The 14,067-nt window shown below is 39.2% G+C and overlaps 1 protein-coding gene across 1 annotated transcript; it reads right to left on the bottom strand.

Moving 5' to 3' along the window:
• Positions 1-3,719: 3,719 nt before the first annotated feature.
• On the bottom strand, positions 3,720-9,121 carry sr (zinc finger domain-containing protein striped). The gene is made up of 2 exons (XM_028302191.1): positions 8,797-9,121; positions 3,720-7,246 (listed from the first exon to the last, which is right to left on the bottom strand). The coding sequence occupies exons 1-2, from the start codon at positions 8,993-8,995 to the stop codon at positions 6,318-6,320; spliced, it is 1,128 nt and encodes a 375-aa protein (XP_028157992.1). The 5' UTR covers positions 8,996-9,121; the 3' UTR covers positions 3,720-6,317.
• Positions 9,122-14,067: the final 4,946 nt, after the last annotated feature.

Genomic DNA, 14,067 nt, shown 5'->3' with positions numbered 1-14,067 from the left:
AAGGGCCTAAATTGTTTGCACACACACGCTCGATTAAGCTACGCCCCCGTTCATTCATTTTTCGGGTCTAAGCAGCGTCGGCGCACCACTGTAGATGTTTGCCCTAGCAAACCAAGCTCTATGTAAATCGTTTAAGATTGAGTTTTGGTTACCCGCATCCGTAGCGCTCGTTTGGCAACGCCGCATTTTCTCGTTTGGCAACGTCGCATTTTAGTCAATTTGAAACCCAATAAAGAATCGCTACAAAATATTATATTGGGCTTCGTGTAAAATATGAACTAGCGATTGCCCGCTCGGGTCACAAAATTGCTATCGCACATTCCGAGGTAGGTAACTGTGCAATTTTCCGAGAAAAAAGTAGCCCTTTCTATAATTATTGTTGATATTAAGAGTGTAAATCTCATGATATTAGTTTAGCTAGTTAAGGCGAGAAATGCAAAATCATACAGTTACTTTCGAAATTAACTTATTTAATAGGTATTTAATTTATTCGGAACTCAATTGTTTTGTTTAATTTATAAACAATATGTTATTGAATTAATTAGTAAAGAGTTAAGAAATATTTGTGGCTTAAAAACAATTATTGTAAGATCTGGCTACATAATAACTTACTTAAATCCTTGAATGTAAATAAAAACCTATAATAGGTTTCTATTTATTTTTAATACATTAGCAACTTTTATTTTCCGTTTAAAAGAAACACTTATCTACGTTATTACAATTTAATACAAATATTGCACTAGGTAGCAACGATCCAGGTAATTGGTTATATAAATATTATAAAATTAAGTTAGTTTTATTTCAAATTCAATTTTTTATTGCACATTAAGTGTCTTTACACAAGGTCTTAAATCAATAACAATTAAACTTCAAACTAAATAATACTTAAACAGTTAACAATGTATAGATAAGTTTGTAAGTAAATATAAGAATTAAGAATTATTTTGAGAGGCAATGGTTCAGTAATCGCGCGGAGGTCAATAAAAAGGCAATCAAACAGTCCAATTACTAGCACGACGTCAACACAAAACAAAATCAATCGGTTAGGGATCACAAAACTTCACAAAAAAACAAAGGAGAGAATATGTCGACAGTTCGCCAAAACAAAAAGCAGACAGACCTCGTATAAAAATACAATATTAAAAAAATACATATCTGTTTGTTTGTAACCAAATTCTATTATTAAAATTCTAAGGCTGAGTTGCACCATCTTAATTTAACTTTGACAAACGTCAAAAATCTGTCAAACTCCATACAAAAAGCACCGGTTACCGTTATAGTTACGGTCAAAGTTAGGTGGTGCAACTCAGCCTAAAACTAAGAAAGATTGAAGAAAAAGAACATTTCGTTTTAAACCTTAACCGTATGACAATAAAGAGCACAATGGTATTTCGTATTGCAACCTAAGCCCTGATTGTCTCTTATTGGTCGTAGTAAAAATATAGTAAAATGCGTAACCAATTAGAGACGGGGTGAGCACGTGACCGGAGCGATGCGCTTACGCTAAAATTTCTACAAAGTGGTCAGGCGGAAGAGTCCCCGATAGTACGTGCGGGATATTGGATGATTCGAGCGTTATTAAATTAAAAGTTAAAAGCAAAAAAATCGAAAGTTAAGAAATGATCTTTGGTTTAACGAAATGTTAATATCATTTACGCAAGTCTAAAATAATAATAACATTTAATTGTTGTATTCTTGTTATGTTCCTACTTTATAATGCCTACTGAATTTAATTTCAAAGAACATTTTAAAATTTTATTTGTATATTTACGGTTTCCGGATTGTTACATATTTTTATAAATAAATAGCATATTTTCTTCATGCTTGCTTTACTGTTTTATGATATAGAGTTTAATTATTTATAAAACATAAATATCAAACGAAGATAGTTGTTTTATAAAAATACGTTTTGAACGTAAAAATATAACAACGTAGAAATATTTTATTTATAAGTATTTAAGTATAGCTTACGTATATTTTAATAAATTGTCTTGTATTAAAATATTATAACTGCATATTATTCTCTAGAAATATCGGAGTGAGAATTTTCCTTTTATCTCTATATGATTTTTCGTTTTACATTATTAAAAGGTTTTTTGTTAAATATTTTTTTAATTTTTCAATTAAATTAGTCCTTTCCATGAAATAAGGTCGACATTTGCTTTGGTTTTTGTAATCACAATTTATTAATGGACCATTATAAAACGTGCGAGGCCGAGATGTAAATGTAAAACATAAAAAAGTAAAAAAACTCATAAAACTCATTTATTTTTGCAAATAGGCTTTTAAAAAGCACTTTTACACGTCCCAATATTAACCCTACCACTGCTTCGGGACAAAAAAAATTAGCAAAATAGCGCCACCTAGTGGCTTTTGCTCACAACATACGAACGTGAGCGTAGAGTTGGGTTGAGTAATTTGTAGAGCCTGTTTTCGCGAAGACTTATAACATTCACGACAGATGGCGCTACACGTTTTGTAATGAAAATATTTACGGAGAGACTATGGTTAATCAACCTTGAACTTAGTTTAATTGATCTTAAATTCAAGTCGAGACTAAGATTTAATCATTTACTAATGCTTTATATTGCATTATATTTTTTTTATTTAATTCTAATAGCGTGAAATATTTCACACATTGATAAAAAGGTTAAGTTTATAAGTTATTTAATCTTTTTACACAGGACAACATGAAGTTTAGGTAGTATTAATCTTAAATTATTTCAGTTACATATAGGTATCTTATTTACAGCATAATTGACCCTTTGGTCTAGTTCCAAATACAAAGTGTAGAAAAACAGATTTTACATTTATTTACAACTTATTTTTTGCGATAAAAATGCATCTTTTAGCTTATTATAATAGGTAATTACTTTAGTACATAAAACTAGATAACATTTATTTCCTTCATCCTTGTAGGTACATATACATTTGTCTGTTTGCTTGCACTAAACAGAACTTGCGTTCATGTGTCAGTTCAATGGATTTAATTTGTACTGAAAAACTTAAATGTCAGTAATTATAATAGAGTTAACTCTACTATTTCTGAAATATGGGGAGACAAACAATAATCTTGACTGTTGCATGGAATATTTTTCTGTGTAAGAATATGTGAATGTCGTGTGCCAATATTCATTTGTCCGTCTAATTTTAACTGATAGTGGCAAGCAGTTGCCAAGTGTTTCTGGGTTTTAAGTAAATAACAGTTCCCAAATATTTTTACTACTAACACTTGTTTTTAGTTATCTAAAAGTCTTATAAATTGTATATTTTTATAAAATCTGTGAGTTTACATTATATCAAGTAGAAATTCACAGAGGTTGAGATACCTCTTTCTTTAACTTTGAGATCTGTTATTAATGTAGGTTCAGGATACTATTTTGCGTACTTTAAATCGCAATAAAAATATTTTTCATATAATTACTTATGAGGAAAGTAAATTCAGGGCAAAAAATCTTTCTTTTCACTTTTTGTGATCTTTCAGATTTTGTAAAACTATTATTATTGATGATAAAATTTCTGAAGATAGTGATTTAAATAGGTAGCTTGATTTAAATTCGAATTGAGAAGTCTTGTTACCTTTACTTACTCAGCTACAAGGTTTCGTAGGAACAGGTTATGTAAAAGTAAACCACAAAGTTCAAGTTTTCAACAATTTGTATTTTCGCACCTTAGGTGGTTTCATATTAAATAAAAATTTATTTTCTCTTATATACACATTAAATCCAAATTTAGTCAGAGTGTATTTACAAATATATTAAATAGAATTTAGTAAAAATTAGTGAGATTTAACAATACCTACGTACTTAAGACTATTTATATTTTAGAACATCAACAACATCTTTCACTCTGGTGAAATACATAAGAGCTTAAATTAATAACCATACTTACACAAAATTCGTAAAGATTTCGTACCCATTCACTAGGTATCTCGTGAACACCACAATAGTTCATCGTTTACGTTTGAAAATTTTCTAAGTTCTAGGAATCAAATTGAAATAGTGATGCGTATCACCGAGGGTTGTAACAGAAGTCAACAATGTAAAGTCTCTCCAACCGCGGCTCGGCGCAACTCGTAGCCTACTACACAAACGCCAACATCAATAACGTTAACGCGTTGCAACATTACGTAAAGTGTGTAAGAATTTAGTCTTTTCCGTTACAATTGTCACTCGTTTGACTAACATGATTACTCTTTTATTTAAAATCTATCTACGCTAGCCTTGTCTACCGGAGACCTCGTCTCGTCATAACAGTAAAACATTATAACTCGTCCACCTCGTGTGATGCGCGGTCTGGGGGGCTCCGGGCTCCGGGCTCCGGTGACGATTGGAGGCGCAAGAGTTAGTAATATTATTGTCAGATATCCTAAATTCATAACGACCGAAAATTTTGAAAGGCCCACCCTGTAGTGTTCTAATCACTGTAGTCGGTGACAGGTTACATTTTAATACCAAAATTTTACTTCACTTGTTGCGGTTGCGCTAATTTCTTTTCATGAAACATTACACTTATTCTAAAGTAAACAATGAGTAACAAGTGATTCACACGAAATAAGTGATTTACAATAGTATAGGTATCATAAGTTGAAGACATTTTAATAACACGTCTATAATTATGTATTTAAAAAGAACTTCTATTTGTGCTGAATTTTGTACTAATGACGAAAAATTAAATCATAGCTAATTATATTACATTAGGTTGGTAGCTACAACAATGTGAATTTACTTTACTGGCATCATAAGGGCTCCCTCCACGGCGTGCTGTGTGTAAAATAGTAAATACGGTGCGGTCGCGGCCGCGGCCCGCCAGTCATCTAAAGTCTGGATCCCTGTTATCGTTGTCAGCCGCCGCGCAAGGCGCCCGCTAATAACTATCGTACCAGTCATCTCAGCAGTCAACACAGACATCATCACAGTAACTGAATCCTAACATTTTAGAAACGAATCTTACGCGTAATACAATTATACCTATACAAAAACTTATGAGTATTATAAATTAGGGGCCCTCTCTATAGGTACTTGAAATAATTAATAATGATTAAGAGATCATAATTTACCGCCATACACTATTTACTAGATTAGTCTATTATAATACGCACATTATAAAAATATATGCCACTGGGGAAACGCAATAGTGAAAGATCAAAGTAACGAGTGCGATGCAAGTAATAACACATTATTGTGAGGCAGCCGAAGGACAGGGGACTACAGATCCATTACAATACAACTCGTCTAAACAAGCAGAATTGAGCAAATTTTGTTAAATTAAAATCGTTTGAGCAAGAGAAGACCGTGACAGTACTGTCGAAAAATAATTTTAAATAAATAGAGATTTCACGTAAATATTATAAAGGTACATAATTATAAAACAAACAATAGTCGACATTCTCACGTTCATATCATCTTCGACTAGAAATATAAAACAAAATAATATAGTTATCACTTATTTAGCAGTCGTGTTACACTTAGTATAAGTATATAAATAAAAATTGCAGTGGCACGTTGTAAAGTTAAATTAATGGCACAGTTTCACGTTAGTTTTGTAAAGTATAAGAATATTAATATAACTACAATAGTTAGAGTGGTCTCTGCTGAAGAAACTTTTACCATTACACAATTTAATTTTAATCATATGTAGATATAACTAAACGTAGAGAAACAGCGTTAGATCTACTTATGATATGCGGTAAAGGTCTCCTCGCACACCATCCATAGGCTCATTGTATCACTTCCTACGATCACTTCAATGCACACTCATCAAACTTGAACGTATCGGGCATACACCAACATTAATGCAAGAAATATTTAAGCTTAGCTACAGAACTACCGCCAGATAGAAAGATATGTGTTAACACTACGTCGAGAACGACAGCGACGCAAAAACAACGCCTGCGCCTGCGCGCACTGACGCGGATCCCGACGCGTTCACTGGACACTTAGGCCATATCGGTTCGCATCTACGCTTGTTCCCAGTCGAGTTCAATCAATTAGTCTACCTATCTAAATAAATACATCGAGCTCATCTCCCATCACGGTAATTACAAATACGTATAAAAAGATATATATTATATAAATTTCAGTGAATTTACAAATGTAGAGTTAATAAAGCTTCGTTAAAGACAATTTTTTACACCTAAGCGATGAAATTATTTTATAACTTCAACGTGAAAATATAAAAGTTCATTGTTCTTCGGACGCGGGTGTCCAGGGCGACGCGGGCGAGCCGCTAGAACGCGAGGAATCGGACCCGGGCGAGGGCGAGGGCGAGGGCGAGGGCGAGGGCGCGGGCGCGGTCGCGGTCGCGGGCGCGAAGGGCTAGAGCGAGCCGTGCGAGTGCGGGTCGTGGTGGTGCGGCCCGCCGCCGCGCTCGCGCTTCAGCCGCTGCTTCAGGTGCACCTTCGCGTGCCGCTTCTTCTCGTCCGACCTCGCGAACTTCCGCCCGCAAATATCACACGCGAACGGTTTTTCACCCGTATGCGTCCGCACGTGGGTCGTCAGGTGGTCCGATCTGCTGAATGAGCGCATGCAGATGCGGCACTGGAACGGCTTCTGGCCCGTGTGGATGCGAATGTGCCTCGTCAGTTCGTCCGATCGGGAGAAGCGGCGGTCGCAGCCGTCGACGGGGCAAGCGTACGGCCTCTCGTGGACGGGGGTCTTGCTGGGCCGATTGGGGTACTTCCTCGGTTTGACGGCGACGAGCCTCAGCGGCTGCGTGCTCTGCTGGTACACCTGCGAGAGGATCTCGTGGCCCTTGCTCGTGGACGGGTTGTACTCCGCGAGCTGCACGGGCCGGTCGCCGACGGGGCTCGGGTAGGGCTCGCGCTTGGGCATGCCCGAGGGCCCCGGCGTGGGCTGCGGCGGCGCCACGTACTCCTGGTCCCAGGAGTGCTGCGGCTGCGGCTGCGGCTGCGGCGGCGGCGGGCGGTACTCGCAGTGCTGCGGCGGCGGGCAGGCCTGCGGCTGGCAGTAGGCGGGCTGGCAGTCGGGCGGCATGAGGTCGACGCGCTCCTCGTACTCCTGCTGGAAGTACTTGTCGACGCTGCCGGGGCCGGGCCCGGGCGGCAGCAGCCACTGCAGCGGCGGCGAGGGCGCGCGCTTGGCGCCGGCGGGCGGCCCGTACAGCGAGGCGCTGGCGCTGGACGCGTTGCTGGCGTCCTCGGCGCGCGCGCCCGGCGACAGCGACGCCTCGTGCTTGTGGCGCCGCGGCGAGCACACAAGTGATAACTCATCGCCAGGTAAAGTACCTGTAACAATGATATAACATTGTTAGTATTATTTATATTTAACGCATGTGGCTATGGTTTTTGCTTATCAAAGTTACAATAACGATAGCTTTAATTGCAAGCAATTATTTTCTAAGTGCTCTTGTATTCGATACCGTTTTATATTTGTTGCCAAAGCAAATGTAGAAACGAGTGCTTTAATTGCAATACATTTTTAAACTGCTTATCAAAATTACTTATAATGCTCAAATGAGAATTAGTCGTTACCTACTGAATTTCAATGAAATGGTAAATTCAGGTAGTTAAATCAAGTATTTTATATGCTTTTCAGAGTTAGTAACGTTATTAATTACAGAAATAATATGGTCCTTCCTTGTTTGTTAAATCTTGACAGTTAAATATAAAAAGTATGTTCGTAACGCGATCCGTTAAATTTAACATTACATGTGTTTGGGTACAAAAACGTTTGCTCTATTGCTACAAAAAGCATTGTTATTATTAAGCATACGTTTTCAGTGTTGTTATGAATGAAGCGTGATGTAGAGTCGCGGGCGGAAGGCTGATAGCTCGCAGGAAGCCGATAGGCTATCGCTGTATCTGGACGGCCACCAGTCGTCGGCCGTCACCTACTGTTTCAATCACACTCAATACGCACTTAACTCTATAAAACTGATTTTTATTTTATCGCTTCCTGTCTTTGCTTTTTTGCTAAATTAATTAGCGATTCGGTAAGAGCGCAGATTGTTTTAAATGGAAACTCAATATTTTGAGATTTTGAACCTACTTATTTAAGTTTTTCGGGTGCTTTCATGATGCGTTACTATTTGTTGTATTTAATTATTAATGTTCATTGTTCTGATTAGGAAGATTAAATGATCTTCTTAGATCATAAAAAGTAAGAAATTAAATTATTTAGGTTTTGCTAAATTCAATTAGCATTAAATTTCTAAATATAAAACAATAATAAAGTATTGTAATGAAAAAAATATTACCATTAAACTTTACAATGAGATAAATTAGAATTAAAAGTTTTGAGCTTTTGCATTTTATTTTGTAAAATAGTCTTAAAGTCAACTTCTTCAATCTCTGCAACATTTTAAATGTTTTTAAAACGGAAACAATATTATCTAATACTTTTTAAAATATTTACCCGTCAGGAACTATGAATGAACGTATCACAAAACCCGCACTTAGCACATAGCAGCATCCGTGTAACATTTAAGTTGGAAGTTGCAATGTAGAGACGGCAAATTCACAATGAATGCTCTATTCAGCTCCCGTATCGATCCGACCATATGACACGGGGCGCTGAACTTTCCTTTTCACTTTGAAACGAGCACTGAAACTTAATAGGCAACTTCTTTTTCCTGAATTGAAACTTCTCGACTTCCGAAAATGATTTCCTATAAATCGTAGCACTATGAACCCTAAAGAGCACGGACACGCGATTTGTGAAAAAAATCGCATTGTTTATTTACAACGTTATCGGTCGAGAGCCGGCGGGGGCGAGTCCCGCCTACAGGTCCCGTCGTGCGTAGAGACGGGGAGGCCGTGGCCGGAGCGGTTCGCACCTGAGATAGGTGGTGGCTCGAGCAGACTCGGGAAGAAGGCGGGAAGGTCCGAGGTGGTGACGGGCGTGTTGAGGTCGCTCGGCATGCCGCCCGTGGCGGGCGCCGGCGCCGGCTTCAGCGAGCAGTCGAAGCCGAGGGTGCCGACGTCGGAGAGCGACAGCAGGTGCGGCCCGACCGGGGGCTCGGCGTCCGTGCCCATCCCGTCCGGCACCACCTGCTCCTCGGCCCAAAGGCCGATCGGTATCACGAACAACGCCAGCGTGAAGACGGCCTCTCGCGCGGCCGGTGCGTTGGGGACTGGCGCCGCGCGACCCCGCGCCGCAGTTTTATCAATGGAGTCGCGGTCCCATATTCGGTAGCGGCGCGCGCAGCTCTGCCAATCGCACGGCGAGCTGCCCCCCCGAGGCTGACGTCACCGCCCGGCGCCGCCCACCGCCCGCGCCGCCCCCCCCGGCCGCCCGCCGCCCCCCGCCCGCGAAGCCTCCGTGCATCGCTTCGTTCCATTCAACAAAAGCGAGCGCGTGCCGGCCGGCCGGCATTCGTTCATAACAACGTTTGCTTTTTATGCACTTTGATGATGCGCTTTGCTTATTATTGTTGTACCAGTTTTATTTATGACCACTTATTAATAGCCATGCTTCAAAGTAGTAAGATATTATTTATATTATACGCGTACTAAATGTTTGTGAGCATTGTTATTAGTATTATGATGATACTGGTGATATTTTATAAGATTGGCTGGACTCTCGAAAAAAACTTTTCTTAAAAATATAATACATGGTATTCTTGACCTCACCCAATAAAGTTGTAAATGTTAGACACATTCTGTTCAGTATTCTTGTACAATACAATGTAGGTAAAATGTATTAATGGTTGATTGATTTTGTTTGAGTTACAGTTTTATTTGAGTTCGAATTTTAATTTTATAAAAGAAAGTTTCCGAAAAAAAATTCGGCTCTATCCTTTTTAATTCAAAAGCTACATAATTTACATGGTTTGGCGATTAAATTCGACGTAGGTAGCTCTATAAAATTATATAAGTAGGTAAATATTATTATAGGCTAATAAAGGACTTTTGACCTTTCAACTCATTACAACATAAAATCAGAAGAAGAAATAAAAATATTTTTCGTCTTATATTCATCGAAGTAAAGCTACAGCCTAATTGAAATCTACATATTGTATGTATCTACCTACGAGTTACCTACTTCAAAAAGTTACCATAATAACCAACCAAAGATTTTTTTAAATCATAGCAAGTCGTTTGAAATAGAAAACAAGTTGGCAATATTTGAGCTAAATGAACATTTCGTAAAGTTGTTTACTATTTAGTTTTCTATTTTAAATTAAAACATACTTTAAATTCCAAGCGCCACACTGTGTCTACTGTCTATACTCCTACTTGTTGTAAATGTATTTGTTTGTGTCAGGTGCACTGATTATGTATTTATGAGGGACTAATTGGCACACTGTGTTAACCGGTGGTTTACAGTAACCGCGCGGAGTGTAGGCTTCGCGAGTGGGCGGCCCTTGACAAGATCAAGGCAAGGCAATATAACGCTGACCAACATTTATTGCCCAACAGTTAACACCACTAAAACACGGACGATATATGACACTTTGAACGAATTACAATAAACATCTCACCTTAACGAACCAGTCAATCGCATTCGTTTGACTTGGAGCGGTTCAGGAAGTGAAGTGGATTTACATAATTTGCCAATTGCATTCGAAATAAGGTTCAGGTCCACATATCGGTAATTAAATTAACTTTAAAATATATTAATATGGTGATGTTGGGAATTAATTTTATCCAATTTTCTTTTTTGGGAAGATTGAGTATACCTACTTATTACTAGTCCTGCGCTACAGGACTAGTAATAAGTAGGTATACTCAATCTTCCCAATAATAAACAAGTTTTAAATGATTCTTGCAAGAAGAATCATTTAAAACTTGTTTATCTTAGTAAATCTTGTGTAACTTCAACACATGCACTTAAACGTGATAAAGTCAATGTGGAGTAATATGGAATTACCTACATGAAATATCTCATAATTTTATGATGCAAGTTAGAAGCGTCCTATTTGGGATATCCCAACCTTCAAAATGTGAATTCGTGCAAGAGTCTTGTCATCGCTAATTTATGCCTAAGGAAGGTTGATCAGCAAAAGTGGTTGAAATGCGACCAAAATTACTGGGAATACCGCAGCCACTTGGGTGATTGGAGGTTCCCAGGCGCCAGCACATGGCAAGGAGTCGTGCACCAGGCGGCAGGACAACGGCCTGCGCACGCGCTGCGACTGGCCGAGACACGCCGACGCCCGGCGGGCCCACATGCAGCCGCTAACCCAATTATCGCGTAACGGAGACGATAAAGAAAAATAACAAACCCACGATTTCACCGACGTCTAATTATAGCGCGCTATTTGTGAGTGCGCGGGCGCAAGCGGCATAGCGTGGCCGCGATGTCAGGGCTATTCCTGGCTGTCAGCTGACGCTCCCGCACCGTGCCCGCTCGTAAACACCACGCAACCGATTGACGTAAAATGCGAACAATCGAGTTTTCAGCAGGTGAATCACGAGATGAAAACGTCCCTGCGGGAACCGTTCCAAAATTAACTTCGCTGGTTTTGGTTCGGACTTCGGAGGCGGGGTTCTATTTCGACTCGTTACCTCAGTACTCGTTGTCTATTTTGGTTGCGAATCTATTTCGTTTCTTCGGGGTTATTCATACTTTGAACTTTGAAAGTAGTAAACAAGTATAATTAGCCCATAACGTGATCAGTTAGACTAGATGTTTCCGCATCTATTCATGAGACTTGAAATAGAAGAACTTGCGTCAAGAAATTCGGATGGCAATCAGAGGTCAGTTATCCCAGAAACGTTCGGTACAGTAAGTCAGGTACAAACATTCTCATAGCTGTAAAGGTAAGACCAGACCAACGCGTGCAGCCGGCGTGCACGATGACGATGGCGATGGCGACCAGACAGCGCGTATGAATTTGTAGCGATGTGTTCACATCAACGCGTCCTGTCATTGGTCGCGGCGATCTATGCAGCGTCTGCACGCAGCGATCAGCGATCATCGCGACATTTGTCACTGTGACGTTTCTGTTTTTTTAAATCGATGTAATAAATAGTAAGTAGGATCTGTTAAAAAGTTTTTACACAATTAAAAATGAATAAATTATTCGTAACATACCACTAGTCTGACCTACTTGAATGATAAAAAAGGTTTTAGAATAAAGTATCAATATCAGAATTTATTTTTATATAATAAACAAATTATTCTAGTTTTCTCGAAAACCTGCTTCTTCAACTTCATTAATAAAATTGGGATATTATCTGCAGAACAAAATAATTGAGAAGTACCTACATGTCTGCAGCTTTCTCAAAGGCCCTAGAGCAATTCTAAGTATGCCATAAATAAAAACCTAATTAATGTCATCAAACGGATCAGTCATTAATTTAGTGCCAATAAAAATACCTAGTTGATCAAAACTGATGTCTTTTTGTATTTTTGGGTTATTATTAAAGACAAAAAAGATATTTGGACTATTATGTACTCTGTGGTTTGGGTGCATAATGTAATTTCCTTTGCCTTAAAAAAAGTAAATGTCAAGATGACTGTTGCACCAAAAATGAAAATGAAAATTGATATTGATAGATGTTGTGTTGAGTTCTGTGTAGTTTTGTGCGATTTAACGATAAGAACGACAATGGTCAAATTTTTTCCCTCAAGGAAAAAGATGAATTGGTTATAATCTTACTTGCCCACAAGGATACTGTACGAGCACGTCAGCATCGACCGCGACCTACAACCAATGCCTACAACATGCTAGCCGACTGGCCCATGAACCCTGAACGAACGTGCACCGTAGGCACTCTACACCGACGGCACATTGGACTGGACACATTGAATTGTGTACATTATGTAAATCTTGTATACCTATAGCAATAGCATAACAGTAATAAACCAGATATCAACCGTCCGCGTTGTGTTTCATTTCCCCCACTGAGGCCAAGAAAGCCTTAGTGCAGTCCTCCTTCCTATCAAACCTTTCTTTAAATCTAATTAAAAGGTATTGTTAGGGCTCTAGGGACTACAAACGAAGCCAGAAATATAGCTTGGTTATGAGTAACCAATAGGTACCTACTACCTATACCGCATGTAATCCTGTCTCATTATATAATATATGGCCGCCTGAATAAACTTGAGTGAAAAAGTGTTTCCATTGTCTCAATTGCATCAAAAGCTCAAAACAAATCATTTAATTCAGTTTCCATTTTGCCGAATAGGCGTGATTGACAATATGCGTGACAGTTGTGGTGACAGTGACAACCTGCACGCGCAGTGATCGCCATCGCGGTCGCGGCAGTGTGAAACAACTTTTGCACGCGCAGTGGTCGCCATCGCCATCGCCATCGCTGCACGCGTTGGTTTGTCCGAACCTTAAGGTGAAGTGTCACGCTGTGTCACCGTGAGTGTACTCGTGCAATTTGTACAAACACACTCTTGTTATGAGTCGCGCAGCTTCCCACGGTCGGTGTTGCCGGCGCCTGCGACATTGTGGGTGCACGCGGACACAACACTACAGCATGGGCAGACTCTGTCTACGAGCTACTATTTATGCTGGCACGAATAGTACACATCAAAAGCTTGTAGGAGGTAGCTAATCCGCAAAGTTTGATAATAAGCGGCAGTGGTTTTGTTTTCGAGCTAGAAACATTTTATTAGAAGCTTCAATTCTTTGATAAATGAAACTTATAATAATTGCGCGAGCAGGACATGCTTGATATTCCACAACATAACAAGAGCAAAATTATCGAGCCGTTGTTTTTATTATCCTACATCGATGGAATATTTATTTATTCAACAGTAAGAGATTAATTAATTGCTTCTGTTGTGATTATGAATGTATTCATACAATCAAAGGCACGAAAGTGAAGATTGACATCTCGATTCTTTGAGTTGCTGTATTTTGTTGAAACACTCATGATAGGAGAATGTTATAAAAAAGACATGCGCATCGCATCGTTTTGGCACTTGCTGGCCATCGGTCGGGCTATTAATACATACGTGTTGCAAATGCAATTCTGGGTGACGGTGTCACCACGGTCCATAAATATCCGTTGCCCTATCTATCATTTAGTCGCACTATGACTCATTGCAATTTCATGCATTGGATGACGTTCAAATGCTTCTTTAGACAGCCAAGTAATGCTTGGACGTTCCCATGGGGCAGTCACTGCACAAAAAACATTGCGAT

This window comes from Ostrinia furnacalis, unplaced genomic scaffold (genome assembly GCF_004193835.3).
Source record: "Ostrinia furnacalis isolate ACB-3 unplaced genomic scaffold, ASM419383v2 OfSCF1095, whole genome shotgun sequence".
Taxonomy (NCBI): domain Eukaryota; kingdom Metazoa; phylum Arthropoda; class Insecta; order Lepidoptera; family Crambidae; genus Ostrinia; species Ostrinia furnacalis.
Note: the sequence above shows the minus strand (reverse complement) of the source record. Positions and strands in the feature narration are given on the sequence as shown.

Coding starts and splice junctions, on each gene's coding strand:
- sr (XM_028302191.1), bottom strand. CDS start 8,995: ATGGGCACGGACGCCGAGCCCCCGGTCGGGCCGCACCTGCTGTCGCTC. Junction 7,247..8,796: donor CGAGCCACCACCTATCTCAG/GTGCGAACCGCT, acceptor TCATTGTTACAG/GTACTTTACCTGGCGATGAG.